At 46.0% G+C, this 19,513-nt stretch overlaps 1 protein-coding gene across 1 annotated transcript in view; it reads left to right on the top strand.

Moving 5' to 3' along the window:
• Positions 1-12,662: 12,662 nt before the first annotated feature.
• The window catches only part of QSOX1 (quiescin Q6 sulfhydryl oxidase 1), a 42,309-nt gene continuing 35,458 nt past the window's right edge, over positions 12,663-19,513 (top strand). The window contains exon 1 of the mRNA XM_012649668.1: positions 12,663-13,329. Within this exon, the coding sequence (XP_012505122.1) occupies positions 12,763-13,329 (567 nt within the window). The 5' untranslated portion in view covers positions 12,663-12,762. The remainder of the gene's footprint in view (positions 13,330-19,513) is intronic.

Here is a 19,513-nt window from a genome sequence, read left to right as displayed (position 1 = left end):
CCACCCCTATTAAGAACTAATGCTCTAAAACAACCACTGAAAACTACAGAGGTATAAACCAAAAAACCAATAGATACATTAAAATGGAATTCTAGAAAACATTCATATGGTCGAAAAGAAGGCTGAAAGGGACAGGAACAAACTAACCACACAGGAGAAAAACAGGAAATAAATAATAAAATGACAGATATAAATCCAACCGTATCAATGTCACATTGTATGTTAACTGGCTACTCCAATTAAAAGACAGAGCCAACTACACGCTGTCTCAGGAGACACACTTTTAATATGAGGACAGATAACTTGAAAGTAAATGACAACTATACTATAAAGCAGGGGTTGGCAAACACTTTCTGCAAAGGGCAAGAGAGTAAATATTTTGGATCCAAGGACATCGGACCTCCGTCACAAGTACTCAACGCTGCCACTGTGGTACAAAGGCAGCCATATGCAAAACATGAATGAAAAAGATGTGCCATGTAAATAGTATAAAACTGAGAAGACCGCAGTGAATATTTTAATAACAGATAAAACAATTCAATGTTAAAGAGCATTACTAAAGGTAAACAGAGCCTCAAAATATATGAAGCAAAAGTCAACAGAAGAGGAAAATAGACAATTCCACAATCACAGTAAGAGATCTTCAATTTCTCCCCCACCTTTTGGCAATTGATAGAACTAGACAAACAGTCAGTAAAGACAAGAGGGTTGAACAACACTGTCACATGCCTTGACCTAACTGGTATTTACAGAACCTGACACCCAACAACTGCAGAGGGCACATCTTTGTGTGTGTGGTATGTTCACCAAGAAAGACCATATGCAGGACCCTAAAACCAATCTCAAGAAATTGAGAATAGTTAAAACCATACAAATTTTAAAATATAACCTCAATGAAATTGAATTAGAAATCAATGACATGAAGATATTTAGGAAAATCCCAAACATTTGGAAATTAAACAATACACTTCTAAATAATTCTTGGGTCAAACAAAATATCACAAGGAAAATTAGAATAAACATTTTTCAAGCCAGCATAGAGGGAAACATATTTGAATGTGGAATTAGAAGTTTATAGGTACAAATGTAGAGGCTTCTTGCCACAAAGACACTGCTAAGGACAAGAGATGGTAACGCAGGCCCGAGGAAGGGGTTTCTAAAGAGGCTGGTCAGAAAAAAGCTCTGAGTAGAGAACATTTGACCTGAGAGCCCTAAATAATGAGGAGACATGTAGTCATTGCCCCAGCATCTCCGGGGGACTGGTTCCAGGACACCCCCCCTACCAAAATCTGGAGTTGCTCAACTCCCTTATATAAAATGGTGTAGTGTTGGCATATAACCTATGCACATCCTCCCGTATACTTAAAATCACCTCTAGATTACTTACGAATAATACCTAATACACTGCCTAGACCTCGCTTCATTCACAAAGATCCACAATTCGTTGAATCTGAGGAAGCAAACCAGAAGGCCACATGTATAATCAAATAAACCAATCAAGGTGTTATGGGTTGAGCTGTGCCCCACAGCCCCGCCACCCCCACCCCACAAGCAAGATGTTGAAGTCCTAACCCCCACTACCTGGAAGTGTGACCTTGTTTGGAGACAAGATCTTTTTGTTTTTTGGAGACAGAGTCTTGCTCTGTCACCCAGGCTGGAAAGCAGTGGCACGATCATAGCTCGCTGCAGCCTTGAACTTCTGGGCTCAAGGGAACCTCCTGCCACAGCCTCCCAAAATGCTAGGATTATAGGCGTGAGCCACCACACCCAGCCTGGAGATAAGGTATTTGCAGAGGTAATCGAGTTAAGATGAGGTCATTAGGATGGGCCCTAATCCAATATGACTGTGTGTTTATATGAAGGAGAAATTTGGACACAGAGACAGATGCACACAGAGGGAAGACAAGGAACAAAGGGAACATGCCACCTGCAAGCTAAGGAAGGCCAGAGGCCAAGAGGGCCTGAGCTAACAGCCCCCAGAAGGAACCAACCCTGAAGACACTATAATTTGGACTTCCAGCCTCCAGAACTGTGAGCTAATAAATGTCTGTTGTTTAATCACCCAATTTGTGGCCCTTTGTCACAGCAGCCCTGGGAAACTTCTTTAAGTAATTAAATAAGGAGAATGAGCACATGGGACTCCTGTCTGCTGACTCCTCTCATGGAAGCACAGGAAGAGCACACAGGCAGAAAGAACATGGGAACAAAGGCCAGAGGCAGGAACTAGCCCCTCTCATCCTGCAGTCGTGACAGCTGTTCACCCAGGCCAGTGAACTTTTCTAGGCCTTAAGGACAGATCTGCAGATGGGGGCAGGGGGACTGATTCCATTCCACAGAATTGATATTAATAAATGTGTATTTAAGTGGTATAAAAGTAATTAAGTCTTCATTACCTGTTAAATTTATTAATTGTAAAAAATTGCATTACATCTGAATACAATTCATTGCTTAGACTTTCTCACTCTGTAATAACTTCTCCATGTGCACAATAATTGCTGAGAAATCAGAGCCAATTATAAAATAAAGAAGTTACTCATAGTTAAATTCCAAAGGAAAATTCTAAACATTGATTCTGAAGAGTTTATTCAGGAAAAAATATATATTGAAAGATGCTGATGCATTTAAATACAGTTGATGACATGGGGGAGGGGCTACAAAATTAATGCTACTTAAGGCCAAGGACAGTCTAGGGACTGCTGCAGGGGGCCCAGGCTGGTGGGGGGGGGGAGCAAGGCAGAGGAGCTGGCATGGGAGATGGGGCCCAGGAGGCAGGCAGCACTGTAGGCCTGGATACAATATGGATTTTTTTAATGTAGTTGGGAAGTCACTGGAAGGTTAAGTACAGAATGAGGTGCCCTGGGAAAGGCTCTAGAGGGGAGAAACCAGGAAGAAATCTGGGACTGACAGGCCAGGACAGCCTCTCTGCCTCTCTGTGTCCTGGAAACCTACTTGAGACTCTGGTAAGTGACAGTGTAGCAGAAGCATTAAGAATCCCCCTCCCCTGACTAACTGCCACCTACTCACCCTTCAGCTCTCAGCCGGGGAAGTTTCTCCGCCTTCTCTGTTATTGCACTCCTGATACTCCATAGTTCTCCTTCATTACCCTCTCACACTTCACAGTGATGTGTTTCTTTGTGCAAGTCTTTGATCAGTGTCTCCTCCTCTAACTGTAAACTCCTGGACAGCAAGGACCATGTCTTGTGTTCACCACCAGGGGCAGACTCAGGTCTCGTGACGTCTGAAGATGTTATCATTGAGGAAACAGGGGTGGGGATTGGGGAGGCTCTCTTTAAGAAAATAAATATGCAATTACAAGTATAAAATTAAGTATAAATGAATATTCATTTAGAGAATAGAAATCACAACAAATTCCTAGATCTTAAGAGGTTTAGGTCCCTTTTGAGGAGCTCACTTAGGCGATTTAGCAGGAATACTTATACAGAAATGTTTCCTGATGGCAACCAGTCTTCTCCTCCCTACCTAGAACATTCTATACCCCCCCAGCACTCACACTGGCTGTGCAGGTGAGAGGCCTGAAGCTTCATCTTCATTAGCTGCTCAATATAACCATCTCTGTTCATCACTGTTTTCCTAGCACCTAGCATCATGCTGGTTATATATCCATAGCTATTATGATAATAATTTTTATGTTTTTTTTTTTTTAAACCAACATCTCCTGAGCATCTACCAGGACATGCACAGACAAGCAAGGAGAAGAGAGATCTGGTCTCACACAATCAGTGAATGGTAAGGGAAATAATCACAACTGTGATTACTTTCAAGACAAGATCAATAATATAAACAAGTTGCCAGAAAGGACAAGAGGATAGGTAGCTTTTGTTTCAGAAAGTAAGGGAAAGTTGAGAAGAGGAGACCCTGTAGGTCAGGTAGGAAAATTTGAGCTCACTAAGTGGCTGAGAGGGCATTTTATGTTTTTATGAAAGTACAGTCGCAGACAACTCATCCCAACTCCTTTTCTAGACCAGAGGTTGCAGTGCTCAGCTGCGGAAGAGGCAGGGCCCACCACCAAACTGCAGAGCTGTGTCTGGGCATAGCCAGCATAGAAAACCCATCTGTCCAACAGAAGCATCCTCTAAAGGGGCTGGGCAGGAGGGTGGCCAACGCTGAAGCAATGTGGCTGAACCATGGACAACAGCATAGACCAAGCGGGTTAAATAAAGAAGGAGGGATGGAGCCTCAAGGAATCCTTCCGAATGTTTCCTGATAGCAAAGCTATCTTAAAATAAGAATGAGACATCTGGATGCTGATGTGGTCACCTGGGAACATAAAAACGCTCAATATTTCATTTGGGCAATTATTCAACAAACATTAATAGGGTGTCTACAAATTCTTGCAAGATAATTCTTTCTTCTCTATATACTTTTCTCCCCCTTTTTGCAGCCAAATGGTTTAAGTCGAGTTTTCTTAGACATCTGAAAACCTCTGGTATATTTATGACACATCATGACATGGGTATTGTGACCTCCAGATGTACTAAGACCTCAGCCTTCCCTATTAGTTGAGGCCTATTCTGTCCCAGGCACTGTGCTAGACTCTTTTCACATTCTCCCCAAGATCCTTACAACCTTATCCCTCCCAGTGGTGGTCATTATCTGCTTTGGTCTATACAGCCCCATTTGACCCCATGACAGTACTCCTGTTTATTTGGGAAAGTGCTCCTTTCTAATTCCAAATATGTACTTCTGGTTAAGGCCTCCAATTACAGCGCCCACCTTGCTTCCTGTAGGAATGCGCACGCTGCCTGGGATGAGCCAGTCGTGATCCTCTGTCACCCTGACATAGCGATTGATCTAGGTAGGGATGGACTCACAACCTAAGCCTGGTCAATCAGAGTTTTCCCCCAGTATTTTTCTAACTAAAGTCAGGAGACAAGTTCTGTCTTTTCTCTTTGACCTCAGAGATGAAAACATGAGACCAGAGTTCTAGCCTGTGGGAAGCAGAGAGCTGAAAGAATAAAGCCAATGTACAGGGACGAGCAATGTGGAAGTACAGGGATGAAAGATGGCGCCACGATGACTCAGAAGCCAGGTATGGCTTTCCTCTACCCTTGATTTGGTTCTTTGAGGCAATCAATTCCCCTTTCCTGCTTCAACTAGTTCAGTTTAGGATCTTGTTGAGTGTAACCAAGAGTCCTGCCTAAGGTGCTCCATTATTCAGATAAATCCCGGAATCTTAGGGAGCCCCTTCAGCTGCTCAAGGGGCTCAGATCCTTCTGCCCTGAGCCTTGACATCTCCCTGAAGTTCTCCTGCTTCTCTATAGTTACCCCCACCACACTGGCTCCAGCCATGACCCTGGACCAAGTACCTATCTTAGCACTGCTGAGATGAGGCGGAATTGTCAAAGACGTGATTAAAGTTCTGAGGCATAACATCAAGGAAACAAATAACAAGAGGTAATAAATGTACAAAACAGATATAATTGTAGAGTAGAAGTCTTCAGCTAGCTCGCCCCAGGGCCTGCAGGCCTATTCTATCATGAGCTATCTTGAAATTGCTTCATTCTAACCCTGAAAATGTGGCGAAAGATTTTAGCAATCTAGCCTGGATTCCTTGTCTCCTAACTATGAGTCTGACTGCACATGGAGGGCATTGTTTAAAACATTAACTGATTTTAAAAATTACAATGTAGCACACTAATTACAATGTAGCACACACAGTCCCAATCAAAATCCTAGCAAGCTTAACATTTTTTTCTTATTTTAAGAAATCAACAAGCAGCTTCCAAAATTCAAATGGAAATGCAAAGAAACAGAACCACCAAAACAATTTGAAAAAGAGAAATAAAATCAGGGGATCGCTACCAATTAATTTAAAGAGTTACTATAGTAGCTCTTCAGAAAGTTAAACAGTTACCATGTGACCCAGCACTTCCACACCTAGGAAGATACCCAAGTGAATTGAAAGAATTGAAAATATAACATTTATACAAAAAACTTATACATGAATGTTCATAGCAGCATTATTCATAATAGCCAAAAGGTGGAAATGACCCTAACATCCTAACCGATGAATGGATAAACCAAATGTGGTGAGTCCATTCAATGGCATATTATTTGGCCATATAAAGGAATGAAACACTGATACATGCTACAACACGGGTGAATCCTGAAAATATTATGCTAAGTGAAATCATCCTAACACAAAAGGCCACATATTCTATGATTCCTTTTACATGAAATGTCCAGAATAGGCAAATCTATAAAGACAGAAATTAGATGAGTGGTTTCCAGAGACCAAGGGAAAGGGTCAATTGGGAGTGGCTGATAGTGTGAGGTTTCTTTTAGGGGTCACGAGAATGTTCCGGAATTAGACAGTGGTGGTGATTGCACAACTCTGTGAATATAGTAAAAACCACTGAACTGCATACTTTAAAAGGGTGAACTTTATGGTATATGAATTTAATCTCAATTTTAAAAAGACTATAAAGCTATAGTAGTCAAGACAGTGTGATATTGCTATAAGGATACTAGTGGTGTGTGTGTATATGCATATATCTGTAATATGTGTGTATGCATAGATATGTATAATATATGTATACATGTATTTTATTTTATTATTTTATTTATTTTTTATGTTTATTTTTTTTGAGACAGAGTCTCGCTCTGTTGCCCTGGCTAGAGTGCCGTGGCATCAGTCTAGCTCACAGCAACCTCAAACTCCTGGGCTCAAGCAATTCTCCTGCCTCAGCCTCCCAAGTAGCTGGGACTACAGGGCCTGGCTAATTTTTCCTATTTTAGTAGAGACAGGAGTCTTGCTCTTGCTCAGGCTGGTCTTGAACTCCTGACCTTGAGCGATCCTCCCACCTCAGCCACCCAGAGTGCTAGGATTACAGGTGTGAGCCACCCCACCCAGCCATAGAAGTGTTTTATATTGATTGTACTGTTGCTTATACAAGTACATACATTTCTTAAGATACATTAAAATGTACATTTAAAATGGGTAAGTTTTATACTATGTAAATTATACCTCAATAAAGATGATTTTTAAAAAGTAATCATGGGTATGAAAAATTTCTTAAAAAATAAAACAGGGTCATAAAATTAAAAATTTCTTTTCCCACCACAACCTCCCCTCCCACTACCTGTGTGAGGTAACACAACAGGTAATGCCAGTAAGTTTAAAGCCCTAAAAATTCTCTTGTGTTCCACCCATTCATCCCTCTATCATTTCATTTGTAAATGAAACATTTAATATTTCAAAAATAGGAAAAATAGAAAACTGCTTTTCAACCGTAGACTGGCGAACTCTGTCAGGCGTCAGCCTAGATGAGTCTGAGAATTGGTAATGCGAGCCAACAGTGGAACCCCAGCTGAATACAGTACATCCCCCGAAGCATTCATAGATGAGAACTACACACTTAAAATTACTGCCATGCCCATTTACAGATGAGGAAACTGACATTCATGAGAAGACGGCAGCTGCCAAGGATTGAAACCCAAGTATCCTGACTCCAAAGACTAAGCGTTCATCTACCATCTCCCAGCACCTCCCATGAGAGTTAAACTGGTGACTTTGGGGATGAATGAGGGTGCCCCTAGCCTCAGTTGGCTGCCCTTATCCAACTTGTTCATGCTTCTCCTGCCTCTCCCCCTCCACACACACATATAGTGCAGCTTCCAACATGTACTGACATCGTTATAGTTAATTACCTTCCCTTTCAGGCAAATTCTGAGAATGCTCTTGTTATTAAAAAAAGTTTATAAATTCTGTCCTTTCACAGAAATAGTGTTATACAGTACTTCTTTTTATAGTTGTATTTATCTTTTATGTAAGAACCACAGTATACACCCTTAAGTCATGGCAGGAAATATTCTAAATTGGAACATCTACTCCAGAAGCCCAAAGTTCCCCCATAATATCTTCTCACAATATCACGTAGTTGGAAAGGTCCCCAGAAGTCTTCTATGGGGAAGACTGGGCACCCTGTACCCCAGCAACTCAGCAATGTGGCATTCTTCCCTTTGGCTTCAGGCCTCATGTTATGACTTGTAGGTTTCCAAAAGGCCTCACCCCTGATGCTGGTCAGAGAGCCCAGACAGCAAGGCCTTGAGTTTATAGCCCTGTGTCTTCATTCCATTCTAAATAACTCTTCTTTGTGTGTGCATGTGTGAGGGCCGGGAGGGGGAGGTAGGGTGCCTATTCCATTTGAATTGCCATCAGGTGACCTGGGGAAGCTCTACCTGAACATAGGAGTCTGCTCCAAATATCCCTTTCATGTATTTCCATTCTCAACCCTTCAGTGGCTATGCTGGAAAGCCTGACAAAAACAGACTCCACCGTTACCTTGCTGTGTGGCCTTGAGCAAGCCTTCTGTTTTCTGGGCCTTGGTTTCCTCTATAGATAAAGAATAAGACAGTCAGACTAAGTGTGAACAGGAAAGGATGAGGAGCTGGAAAGGAATTGCTTCGCCACCCTCTTTCCCTGGCTTGTGCCCTCCAGTGGTAGATAGATTTCTAGCCCCGCTACTCCCACTTAGGAGACTCACAGGATGTTCAGGGATTTTTGCGTTTTCCATTCTCATTTCTAAGGCCTTGAAGGGCACAAGTTTAGGGACCATGTACTAGGTAGAGTATTCATTCTCCACCCTTTTCTAACCTGCCTTTTGTCTTGGAAGCCAACTTCTAGCAATTATATAATCAGGGCACCCTCACCCTCTCGCTTTGATTGGGTTTGGCCAATGGCAGGCACTGGCAAGAGATGGGAGGACTAGAGGAGAAAGAAGTGGAAATTATACTTTCCCAGGCCTCCTTGCTCTCCTACCTGCCTCCCTGTGTTTCTGGCAGTGGTGGCATTTTGTGGTTACAACTCCAGCTGGATGCCCCCTCTTCCTCGGCTCCAGCTCTCACTAGTTTTTATCTCAGAGTTCCCTCCCTTCTTTCTTCTGGTCTAGGAGTGCTAAAAGGACTTTTTCCTGTTGCCAGCCCCTAAGTTAGGTCCCTTTGCCCTGCACACACCTGTGGAAATAGTCCTTCCACTAAATAAGCCCTTTTCTGTAAGCCATTTGAATGTGCCTTCTTTTTCCTGCCATACCTGATACAGACCCTTACTTCTCTTCGAATTTTCAGAATTAGGATTCGAACTGCTACCAGCTATGGAAAGGTTCATCTAGAAGATACAGAGGTGAGTTTTGAAGGGACAAAGCAAGGGTCCCTTCTCTGTTGCTGGGCACTTGACTCCAGCTGCATACACCCTCTCCGATCCTTGGTGCAAATGAGTAAGGGGAAAGTCATCTAATGCTCTGCTACCAGGTGACACGGTTTACCAGACACTCTTCTGTTGCTCACCATAATGATGTGTGTTGTGTATGAGCTGCGCTCATCTCGCCACCTCTCTCATTTTAGGGTGGCGGACTTCCAAATTCCCTCTTTTTTATTAATGGATAACACATGAATGATTCACAAGTGGGCAAGTCAGCAGGGCCCCTTCCATCTCAGTGTCCTCATCTGTAAAAATGGTCTAACATCAACCACAGAGAGCTGGGGTGGGGTCTAAGTGCTTTGGACAGCAGGTGCAGTGTGCTAGGTAATGCTGTGATTATTCTCGTTGGATTCATCTTGGCCCACTTTCCTGTAGCTTGTATGTGGGAAGGGGAAGAAAAAGAGGACTTAGGTAAGGTTGTCTAAGTGCTCCCCCACTTCCAGTGCTTTCCTCAGTACCCTTCCCCTCTTGACACCCATTTCTGAGTAGATTTTCTTTTCTGCTACCTTTTCATCCGAGGAAGTCCCAGGAAGGGGAGGCAGGGCAACTTGTGTTTCTTAGGTTTTCTGCTCTTGATTCTAGACCAGTGGTTTCCAAATGAAGGCCTGGGGAGCCTGGAGTTCCCAAGAAGCTCCATAGACCGCAGAAAGTGGCTTTTGCTCCAGGTCACATCTTTCAGCTTGCTCTTATCTGTTTAAGCTTCCTTTCAAGATTCTTCTGTCTGAACAAAGGCTCCCAAGACTTCAAAAAGTTTAAAATCCCTGTTCTGATGAGGTATAGAAATCCCAGACTTTATAACTGTCAGCCTCAACCTTCTGAGGCTCCACTGAGCCAAGAAACTTTCTCTGCCCCATTCAAATAGTTTGTATTCTTTTATATTTCCAATGTTCTGAAACAGATATGCAAACAAGCAAGTCTTTGTGTACTCATCTGAGGTGTCTTTCTCAGGCTCTCAGCAGGTTTGGCAGACATTCTACAACACTGTTTAACAATAGAGACATTTGAAGGTGCCAAACTTTACTGATGCCTGATCCAGCTACTGGAGTAATTCCAAACCCTGGAATCCAAGGTTCCTAAGGGATCATCCATCCCAATGACCCTGTGCTGGGCCTGGTCCTAGTGGATGCTAAGAGTGAGGACAGTGGGGCAACGAAGCTGTACAGGGACTGAGTCACAGGGCGCAAATGGAATTGGCTGGGGTTGGAGGTGGGAGGCAGTGTTGGAAGGCACTAACACTCCAATTGGTCAACACGTAATTTCTTTCTGCAGTTTAAGACTCTGGACAGAGAGAACATGAACACATGAAGGGAGCAAAAACTCTAACGTCTGAACCTCTTCCTGGAATGCTCTTATCCCAGGTTGCCACAGCGTTCGTTCCCTACCCTACTTCATTCAGGTCTTTGGCTCAAATGTTAACCTGGTTGGAACTGCCTTAAGATTGGAGCAAGAAGAGCCTCAAACTTGGGCTCTGAGTGGTTTGGTCCTCTTCCAGCCATGCACCTTTCCACAGAGCAGGAAGTTCATGGGCTGAGGGAATGTACCCACCCAAAGCTCCTGCCCCTCTCTCCTTCTTAGATCACACTGTGAATACCTGAAACCCTAGAACTCACTGTCCCAATAGCAAAAGGCTGGCAGCTACAGCCTGCGTTGGCTTTTGCCAAGCTCTATCCTCTTGAGGAGGCAAGGAGTGGTCAAGGAGAGGCTATTTATAGATGTGGACAAAGCTCAGATGTACAGACAAGGTTGTTACAGGTGTGGGCACAAGGCCACTTGAAGTATGGGACAGAGCTGGGAGATAAAGAGAAGGAAGGCTAAAGGCCAGGGACCAGTTACCCACCAAGCCACCATATTCCAGTGCATATCTCAGAAGAGTCCAGAATTCTAAACCTAAATTTGGCCTTCCAGATTATTATGAAGGTATATGCGACAAGATAAAAGGATAGGAATTTTACATAACAGTTTATGTATTTGGTTTATAGTTTTTAAATATGTAAACATGATATGTGGTCTTCCATTTGTACTATGGCCTCAGTCCCTGCAAATATTAGATGTAGGCCTGTCCTGACCACCAAGTCTAAAATGGCACCTCCTCTGTCACTCAATTCTTACCCTAGTCTATATTTCTTCATAAACATTTGTCACCATCTGATCTACATTTACTTACATGTCCTCCCATTATCCCCACTAGAACATAAGTTCCACATCCCTAGAGTCTATATTTTGTTTACCGCCTTGTTCTTGGTACCTAGAACAGTGCCTGGCACAACACTACTCAATAAATTTTCCATAAACAAGTAACAAATCCAGTCTCAGAGGGCTTATAGGTGAGGTGGGCTAACCCAGCAGACAACAAAAGAAAAAGATCACTTGTGACAACCCTCTGAGGAGCACCTTCTTCCCTTAAAGTAACTCGCTCAAAACAATGGAGCTAGGAAAGGTGACCAGGGAAAATCTATTAACACCTTAGTCCCCATGAACACAAGATTAGTTGATCAAGTTACCTGTGACAGGAATATTCGAGTGAGTATGGAGAGCTCTGAGTAGGCTGAGGAGTCAGACATGGGGGACGGGGGCTCCCGGGAGGCCTGATTGGAGGAATCGCCCTAACAACCTTATGAGGGTGGCCAGACGTGGGTGCTGAGGAAAGCCCGATTCCACGGTAATGAGCACGCCAACCCAGCCCAGCCCACAGTGGGCTTTCCTCGGCACCCCTTCCCCGCTCGACACCCATTTCTGAGTATATTCCTTTTCTGCCACCTTTTCATTCCAGGAAGTTCCAGGAAGGTCAAGCAGGGCAAGTTGCGATTCTTATGTTTTCTGCTCTTAATTCTAGACCAGTGGTTTTCAGATGGTTCATATCCATCACTATGAAGCACTCAAATAATGTTTCCCTTCAGATGGTCACAGGCTTCAGCAGGGGTGGGGGCATCGGATCCCGGGGGGTCATGGCGGTCACAGACTCAGAGACCATTCTACCACGCGACCCTCTCCCTCCTGTCTTCTAACTCACAACGTCTTATCTCTTGGTGGGATCCCCGGAACTTTCCTGGAGCGGTATAAACAGGCATCATCTATTCCGCAGGATGCCTCTTCCGTTGGATACGGGGGCCCCGAAAGGCCAAATGACCTCGCCGAATGCGATCGCGACCCGTGTTGGGACCCATGCTCGGCGTGCGCCCCACCCCCTTCGTTTGAGCACTGGTTCCAGGGACTGGGCCGCGCTCCCCGCCTCCGGGGGCCTGAGGCGGGAACCCGGCCAGCGCGGCTCCGAGGCCGCAGGCAACAGCGAAAGGTGCCCGCGCCACCTGGGCCAGCTCGGTCGCGCAGCTCCGGCGCCCAGCCTGCTCCGGGGCCCCCTGGGCCGGCCGGCGGGGGCGGAGCCAGAGGCGGGGGCGGAGCCAGAGGCGGGGCCGGGCCTCGGGGCGGGGCCCGGGGCGGGGCCACGTGGCTCCTCCTCGCCCGCGGAGGCAGGAGGTGCCGCGGCGCCGCCCGGCTCTCACTCAGCCGAAACTTGAGCGCAGTGGTGGGCGCCGCCGCCAAGGATGAGGAGGTGCGGCCGCTCCTGCAGGCCGCCGCCGTCGCTGCTGCTGCTGCTGCTCCTGCTGCTGCTCGCGGTGCCCGGCGCTGGCGCGGCCCGGCGCTCGGCGCTCTACTCGCCCTCCGACCCGCTGACGCTGCTGCAGGCGGACACGGTGCGCGGCGCCGTGCTGGACTCCCGGAGCGCCTGGGCCGTGGAGTTCTTCGCCTCCTGGTGCGGACACTGCATAGCCTTCGCCCCGACGTGGAAGGCGCTGGCCAACGACGTCAAAGGTGAGAGGCCGGGGGCGGCCCGCGCCCCCCGTGCCCCGCCGCTTCCTGCCAACCCGGGCCGACCCCCTCCACCTGCTCCACTGAGCGCCCCTCCCTTCGGGAGCGCGCCCCCGCCGTCCTATCGCCTCCGCCCGCCTCTGCCTCGCTGCCCGTCCCACGCCCCCCACTTTCACCTTCCTCCCTTGTCTTCTCTCTTGGCCCGCATCCCGGGCTGCTCTCCCTCCCCGCGGCCTGGGCCCCCAGACTTACTCAGCGTGCCCTCTTCGTCCCCTGCTGGGTTACGGTCCCCATCCCTGCAAGCGGGTCTCCTTTGTTCCTCCTCATGCTCCTCGGACACCTTTAGGGCTTCCTCTCGTCCAGCCTTGTGAGAATCCCCTTCCTCCTCGCGCCCAGGGAGGGACTCACGTTGCCTTCCTACCAAGTTTGCCAGCTGCCGTGGGTCGCGCTGGGGAGAAAAGGAAACTGACATTCGTTTTGCCGCCCCCACAACCCTCCTCCATCCCTTAGGCTAGTTGACCCAGGTGGTACATAGACGTTCTTTCTCATCTTTATCTTTGATGTGGGTAGGCTCGCCTGGCAGTTTTCCTGTCTGTTCCAGGCCTCTCCTGACTTGCCGCCTCCAGTTCATTAGCTTCTGGGCCACATCCTCGTCGCTCTTCTCCTTGTCCCTGAGCACTCTCACACCCTTACGTTTTAACCCCACGAACCCAGAGCCCCTTGGTGTTTGTTCGGCCCTTGTTCCATATTCCCACTCACTGGTTTGGGCACTAAAACCGTATTTCCTTGATTCCAAGATTCCATCAATTGTGAGACATACCGTTCATTTTGTGACAGCCCGAGGGGTAGAAAGATAAGAAAGTCACTAAATGTATAGAGATTTTAAGGTATATGTTACAGACATGCTAAATTTTGAAAAACGTAAGACTTAGAGCTGAGGATATGTAATAATAGTAATTAATATTTACTGAGTGCTTATTGTCAGACACCTTACTAAGTACTGGACTTACATTATCTCATAGTTTCCTTTCTACGATGTAAAGATCCCTGTGGTGTCACACATCTGTCTAACCCAGGTAGTGAGTGTGGGGGGACCAGGAGTGGGGTGGTGATGGTGATTTGTCTCTGTTTTGCTGCCCCTGAATGGAGCTACTTCCTGATTGTGGTGCTGGGGCGCTAGCAAGAGCTCCTGCCCTGAAATGGTCATTGAATGAGAACTGTGGGCATCTTAGGAAATAGGCCCCTTTCTAGAGAAAGGAGAACTGGAACCATTGTTCCCCTCTGCGCCATTGGTATTTCTTGGTAAGCTCAACTGTTTGTGGTAGAATAGTGCATCTGTACATGTCACTTTTCATACTCAGCCTCCATTTCCTGAGCAACTTGCAGAGATTCCGGAAGTAGCTAGGTGGAAGATGTGTGTGTCTTTTAGCCATATAGTCCTGGAAAATTATTTTAAAACAAAACTTATGAACTCCAATTACACTCGCCCACATGCCCCCGTGAGCAGCCTTTCACACCATTTCAGTGATGTCAACACATCTGAACAGGGAAGGAGGGAGGAAAATAATGGATTGTGGAACTGGAACACGCACGTATAGGGAGGTAATCTCAGGGGACATTGTGAGTTGGAACTTCATAAAAATTCCCCAACACTTTCCACTTTGAGGCTATAACAGGTGTTTAATGGCTGCAGGTGGACTCATTCTAGAAGATTCTTCCTACTTGAGAGTGCTGGAGGGAAAGATTAGCTTCCACCTGACTCATGTGTTTGGCTTCTTGCAACCCGGAGTTTTCCTATGAATTGCATATCTAGGTACTGACCTAGTGTGCGCCTGGATGACAGTTGCCACTTCCAAAAGGGATTCCCCAGTGCATGGAATCTTTCCCTAAAGAAATAAAACAAAAGCAACATTTAACCTCTGAAGGGAAAAGGGAAGCATCAAAGTCTGTGGAGGTGAACCAGGGTGAATGGGAGGTGGGAGATTTAAGTGGAAACTGAGGTCTTCTGTTATCCGTTGGTGTGAGTCAGCTCCCTAAGGCTGGTCTTGTAGGGGGAGGGCACTGGCAGAAATGGGTGTCGGCCTGCAGCGATGAAGAATGTTCTCCACTCCACAGCAAAGGAGTGTTTCCTGGTGAGGCCCTGCTGAGTGGCTAGAGTTGGTCTTGCCTCATCTCTGTGTTCTGAGGTCCCTCAAGAAAGTTTAATTGTGGGCCTGCGGAGGGGTGCTCTCATCCCACGCTGGGCTATGCGAGTATGACACGTGCCCTCTGCTGATGGTACAAGTGTCTCGACGCAGGAGCAGAGAGAGAGTGTGGAAGGTCGTGGGGAGAGAGAAGCGTTTTGCAACTATGCTCAGTGGGCTTCACATATTTACTCTGACTGGATGGGGCTCACGTCAGTGACTTGAGCAGTAGCTTCTCTAGGGCAGTTGCTGCCCTGGGGCAGAGATCTCATTTCTGAGGACCTAGCTTGCCCCTTCCTATTCCAGGCAGCTGCTGTTGTCTCACCATGCGTTTGGGAAATCAATCGTGTCTGATTTTGACCTTCATTGCTATTCACTGGCTAATCAATCAGCAAATATTTGTTGAGTGACAAAGCATTGTTTGCATTGCAGCTGGGGAAATGAGCTGCACACAAGAAGGAAAATTGGCAACAGTAAGAAGCTGTGTTTGAAAAGGGCCAAAGGAGTGGCTCAGCCATTTCTTGTTGTAGGAATTCAGGGAAGGGGAAAGTCACAGGCTAATCTGGTCACCAGAAGCCTTCATTCAAGTAGTTATTTATTACACACTGGCCTTATGCTAGCACTTTGCTAAGGACAGGCTGTTATTATGTACACTCTTTACCTGAGTAAAGATCTGAGCTATGGATATTGTCTTCTTTTGTAAACAGATAAGTAACTTGCCACAATTACACAGATGCTGGAGGAGGTTTTTATTTATTTATTTTTCAGAGATAGGGTCTTGCCCTGTCCCCCAGGTTGGAGTGCTGTGGCATGCTCATAGCTCACTGTAACCTTGAACTCCTGGGCTCAATCAATGAAGGAGGTTATTGACCCCAGCTCTTTCTAACTCTCGAGAGCCTGGGCAGGTAGAGAGGTGGGTGGGGGAGAAAGGGAACTCCAGGTGGGAAAATGGCAGAGCTGTGGAGATGACATTTGTAAGGCAGGTATGTTTGGGTGACAGTGAGCAGTGTTGGTTTTGCTTTCCTTTCTCTTCAAGGGCACAGACAGTGTCTCCTGCTTGTGCCCCTGTGGTGCCTGGCATAGACCGGGTCCAGAGTAGGAGCCCAGTGAACGCTGCGGCAGCCGCTGGCCTGAGCCTCACAGGATTGCAAATGAGAATGTGATCGACAGAACCTTCTGCGGGTGCTGTGACTCCTCCTGACTCAGACTGGGGGCGTCAGTCAGGTGTGAGGGGTAGGGAAGGCATTTTGTCCTTCCGGTGACCTCACTGCCCGTCAGCAAGGAGGGAGGAAGGGCTTTGGTGGTGACTGCGGAGCACTGACTAGCTGGGGGTGTTACACGCTGATTCTGTGTCGGGAGGACTCCCGGACGCTTGGGTGGGGGGTCTGGAGCTGAGGACAGGCAGGATCTGGTCACTGGACCACTAGACCTGACTGGCTCTTGGTGGATTCGGTGTCTGTGCCTCTGCCCAGGCTCGCTTAACACGCAGAGGCCGCACGGCCATTTTTCTGGTCGAGAGCTGTTTGCTATCCAGCTCCTGGATGGTGGTCAGACCTGAAACGGGCGTTAGAGACTGTCCCTCCTGGGCCTGGTTTGACCCTTAAGGAAGCAGAAGCCCGGAGAGGAGACATGGGGAGCCCCAGGGGCACCAGGATCCCCACGACAGGGGACCCTCACCCATGACTCCAAATTCGCAGCTGCCCTGGCTTCTCTTGCCTCCCACCCTCCCCCTCTCCGTTTGCCCATTTATTCTGCTGTTGGTAGAGAAATTACTCTGCCCAGGGCAACACTTGCACCAGGAAGATTTTTTCTCCCAGATGGTAGAGCTAGACTGATACTGCTGATCATTTTGGTGTCGGGCCTTCAGGGTGACAGTATTCAAAAAGACTGTCTTGCCAAACTCTGTCCTCTTTGACAGCAAAGCACTTTACTTAAAGGCAGCTTTGCTTTACCAGTGGAGCACTTAGAGAAGGGGCCTCTCTACTCCTCATCCTGTTACTTGCCAAAAGACAAAATGCAACCGATCTAAACATCTTAATTGGCTTTTATTTGTGATTCTAGAATCAGGCAACACCTCATTCTATAAAACAGAATGAGTGTTCTGATGAGCTGAGCAGAGGAAGTTGGCTTTATAGACCTAAAAGGGCTGCAGAAAGCAGAAACAGAGAACAAAAAGCAGATTGGTCATTTCAATCCCTTGTAAAGGTTGAAGCAGAGGGGATTCCCTTATCATGTTGCCTAAAACTGGCATGTTTGGGGATTTGGCTATTATCTCTCTCTTCTGATTTCTGGGAATGTCAGATGAACAACTTAGTTTTGACTCGGTGGCGTGAAACTTCGGCAAGAGTGATTCCGTTTTGGTTTGGTCTGTTGGGCCTAGTGCGGGAGCTCAGCCCAACCCAATGGGCTCCTATAAATGTTATTTAACCATTCTCCCCTTTTGGTTAGGCACTCACGTAGGTGAGAGTGTGGCTAAAATTTACAGTGTCGGCGTTACTCTCGGTCACCATCATTTTGGGTTTTCAGTCTCAATCCATCATTCATAGGTTAAGGTGTCATTATTGTGCATTTCTTGGAGTTTTCATCATTCCAGCTGGAGAGAGATGATTTAGGAAGACTTTTCTGAGAGGATATAGTACACCAGGGAGGCTACTATTATGACTCTCAGGAGGGTACTATCAAGAGTTTGGAGTATGCCCCTTAGCCAGGGTCCCCATGATCCAAACCAGCTAAAATTGAATAGTAGCCTGTTTGTTAATTTTTTGCAGCTGGGTCCCTGTGATACCTAGCGTGTTCATCCATGTGCAACAAGAGGTGTTAGCAACTGCACAGACACCTCCCCGTTCAAATAGTATAGAGCAATTCTATTATCTAGTATCCCATGACTGGGTTAGATTAAAGCAGGGAGTGAGGACAAGTGAATCTAGAAGACTGACTCTATTAAAAGGATCCCCTGTACTTTTTGAAATTAGGGATGTCGCCAAAGTTATCCACTGGGTGGACTAAAGGATCCTTTGGGTCATGTAAAGATCTGAGTTTAGCATGACAGATCCAACATTTCATCAAATTACCCACAGAAGCTACTGATTATGAAATTCTAGCTACAGCATTATCCTGCCAAGAAAAAAGATAGGCATAAGCAAGGAAAAATCAAGAGGGGTCAGAGTCTCATTATGATAGGAAGTCTCGTTCTGATGTTTTGGGAAAAATTGTCCCACGGTGTGCAGTTTTCAACTTCTCGTCTTGCTTTGCAGTTTGAATGTCTCTGCTTACGGCATTGGGCATGTTGGTGAACTCCCTGTGTGGCTCACACATCAGGCATGAGAATTACCCCTTGAAACTTACATAGAGTTGTCCAGCTTCAGCTTATGGGGCTGTAGGCACAGAGCAGTTGTTTTCAGCTGGAGAGTAGCCCGGTATTGGAGGAAACTAGAAGAATTCAGGATCCAGTCCAGTCTGTATAGGTAGATAATAAAAACTTGAAAACAGTGAACAGGGCTACACTCTAATCACAGATGTACTATAGTTTTTCTTCAGAAACATAATTTTTCTCTCTATAATCACCCCATTTCTATCAAAGATAATCAGAGTAAGACTAATTTGTTTGCAAAATATGTTTAGTCTTATCACACTTGGCCTAATTGTTTACATAAATGCAGCAAGAGTAGTGATTTACCACATAGGCTCTTTCTAAGTTTGCTTTGATGGAACTTTGGGTAAGGAATCTAAGATTAGACTTTTAGCAACGTCTCAAGGCTAGGAAGCCAAACCAACGCAGATTTTAGACTTCATCTGCAGTATCTACAAATTCATTTTATGTACATTCTCAAATATGGCATTGTAGTCAAAGCCTTGGTAATATAACCAGTATTTCCAATTGTATATTATTAAAAAGAGAACATATTCTTGTTGAATTTATGCGGATGATAGTATTGCCATAGAAATAAGAATACTCATGAATGTTTCTGAATTCCAGAGGGATCATGTAGGGAGAAAAAGTAAATGTATCAATTTTTGTTCGCAAGAGTATACTTTACCAAATTGCTGTAAACTATAGATAGCTTAAAAGAAAAAAGTTTTCTGGAATATGGAAAACAAAACATTAAAAGAAATAGCAATGTTTTAAATTAAAAAGCTGTAAAAACCCGTAATTCTCTTTTTTTTTTTTTTTGAGACAGGGTCTCACTTTGTTGCCCTGGCTAGAGTGCTTTGGCTTGCGTCTAGCTCACAGCAACCTCAGACTCCTGGGCTCAAGCGATCCTCCTGCCTCAGCCTCCTGAGTAGCTGGGACTACAGGCATGCG

Source organism: Propithecus coquereli, unplaced genomic scaffold, assembly GCF_000956105.1.
Source record: "Propithecus coquereli isolate 6110/MARCELLA unplaced genomic scaffold, Pcoq_1.0 Scaffold300, whole genome shotgun sequence".
In the NCBI taxonomy this organism is placed as follows: Eukaryota; Metazoa; Chordata; class Mammalia; order Primates; family Indriidae; genus Propithecus; species Propithecus coquereli.
The sequence above is the reverse complement of the archived record's forward strand: the minus strand, read 5'-3'. Positions and strand labels throughout refer to the sequence as shown.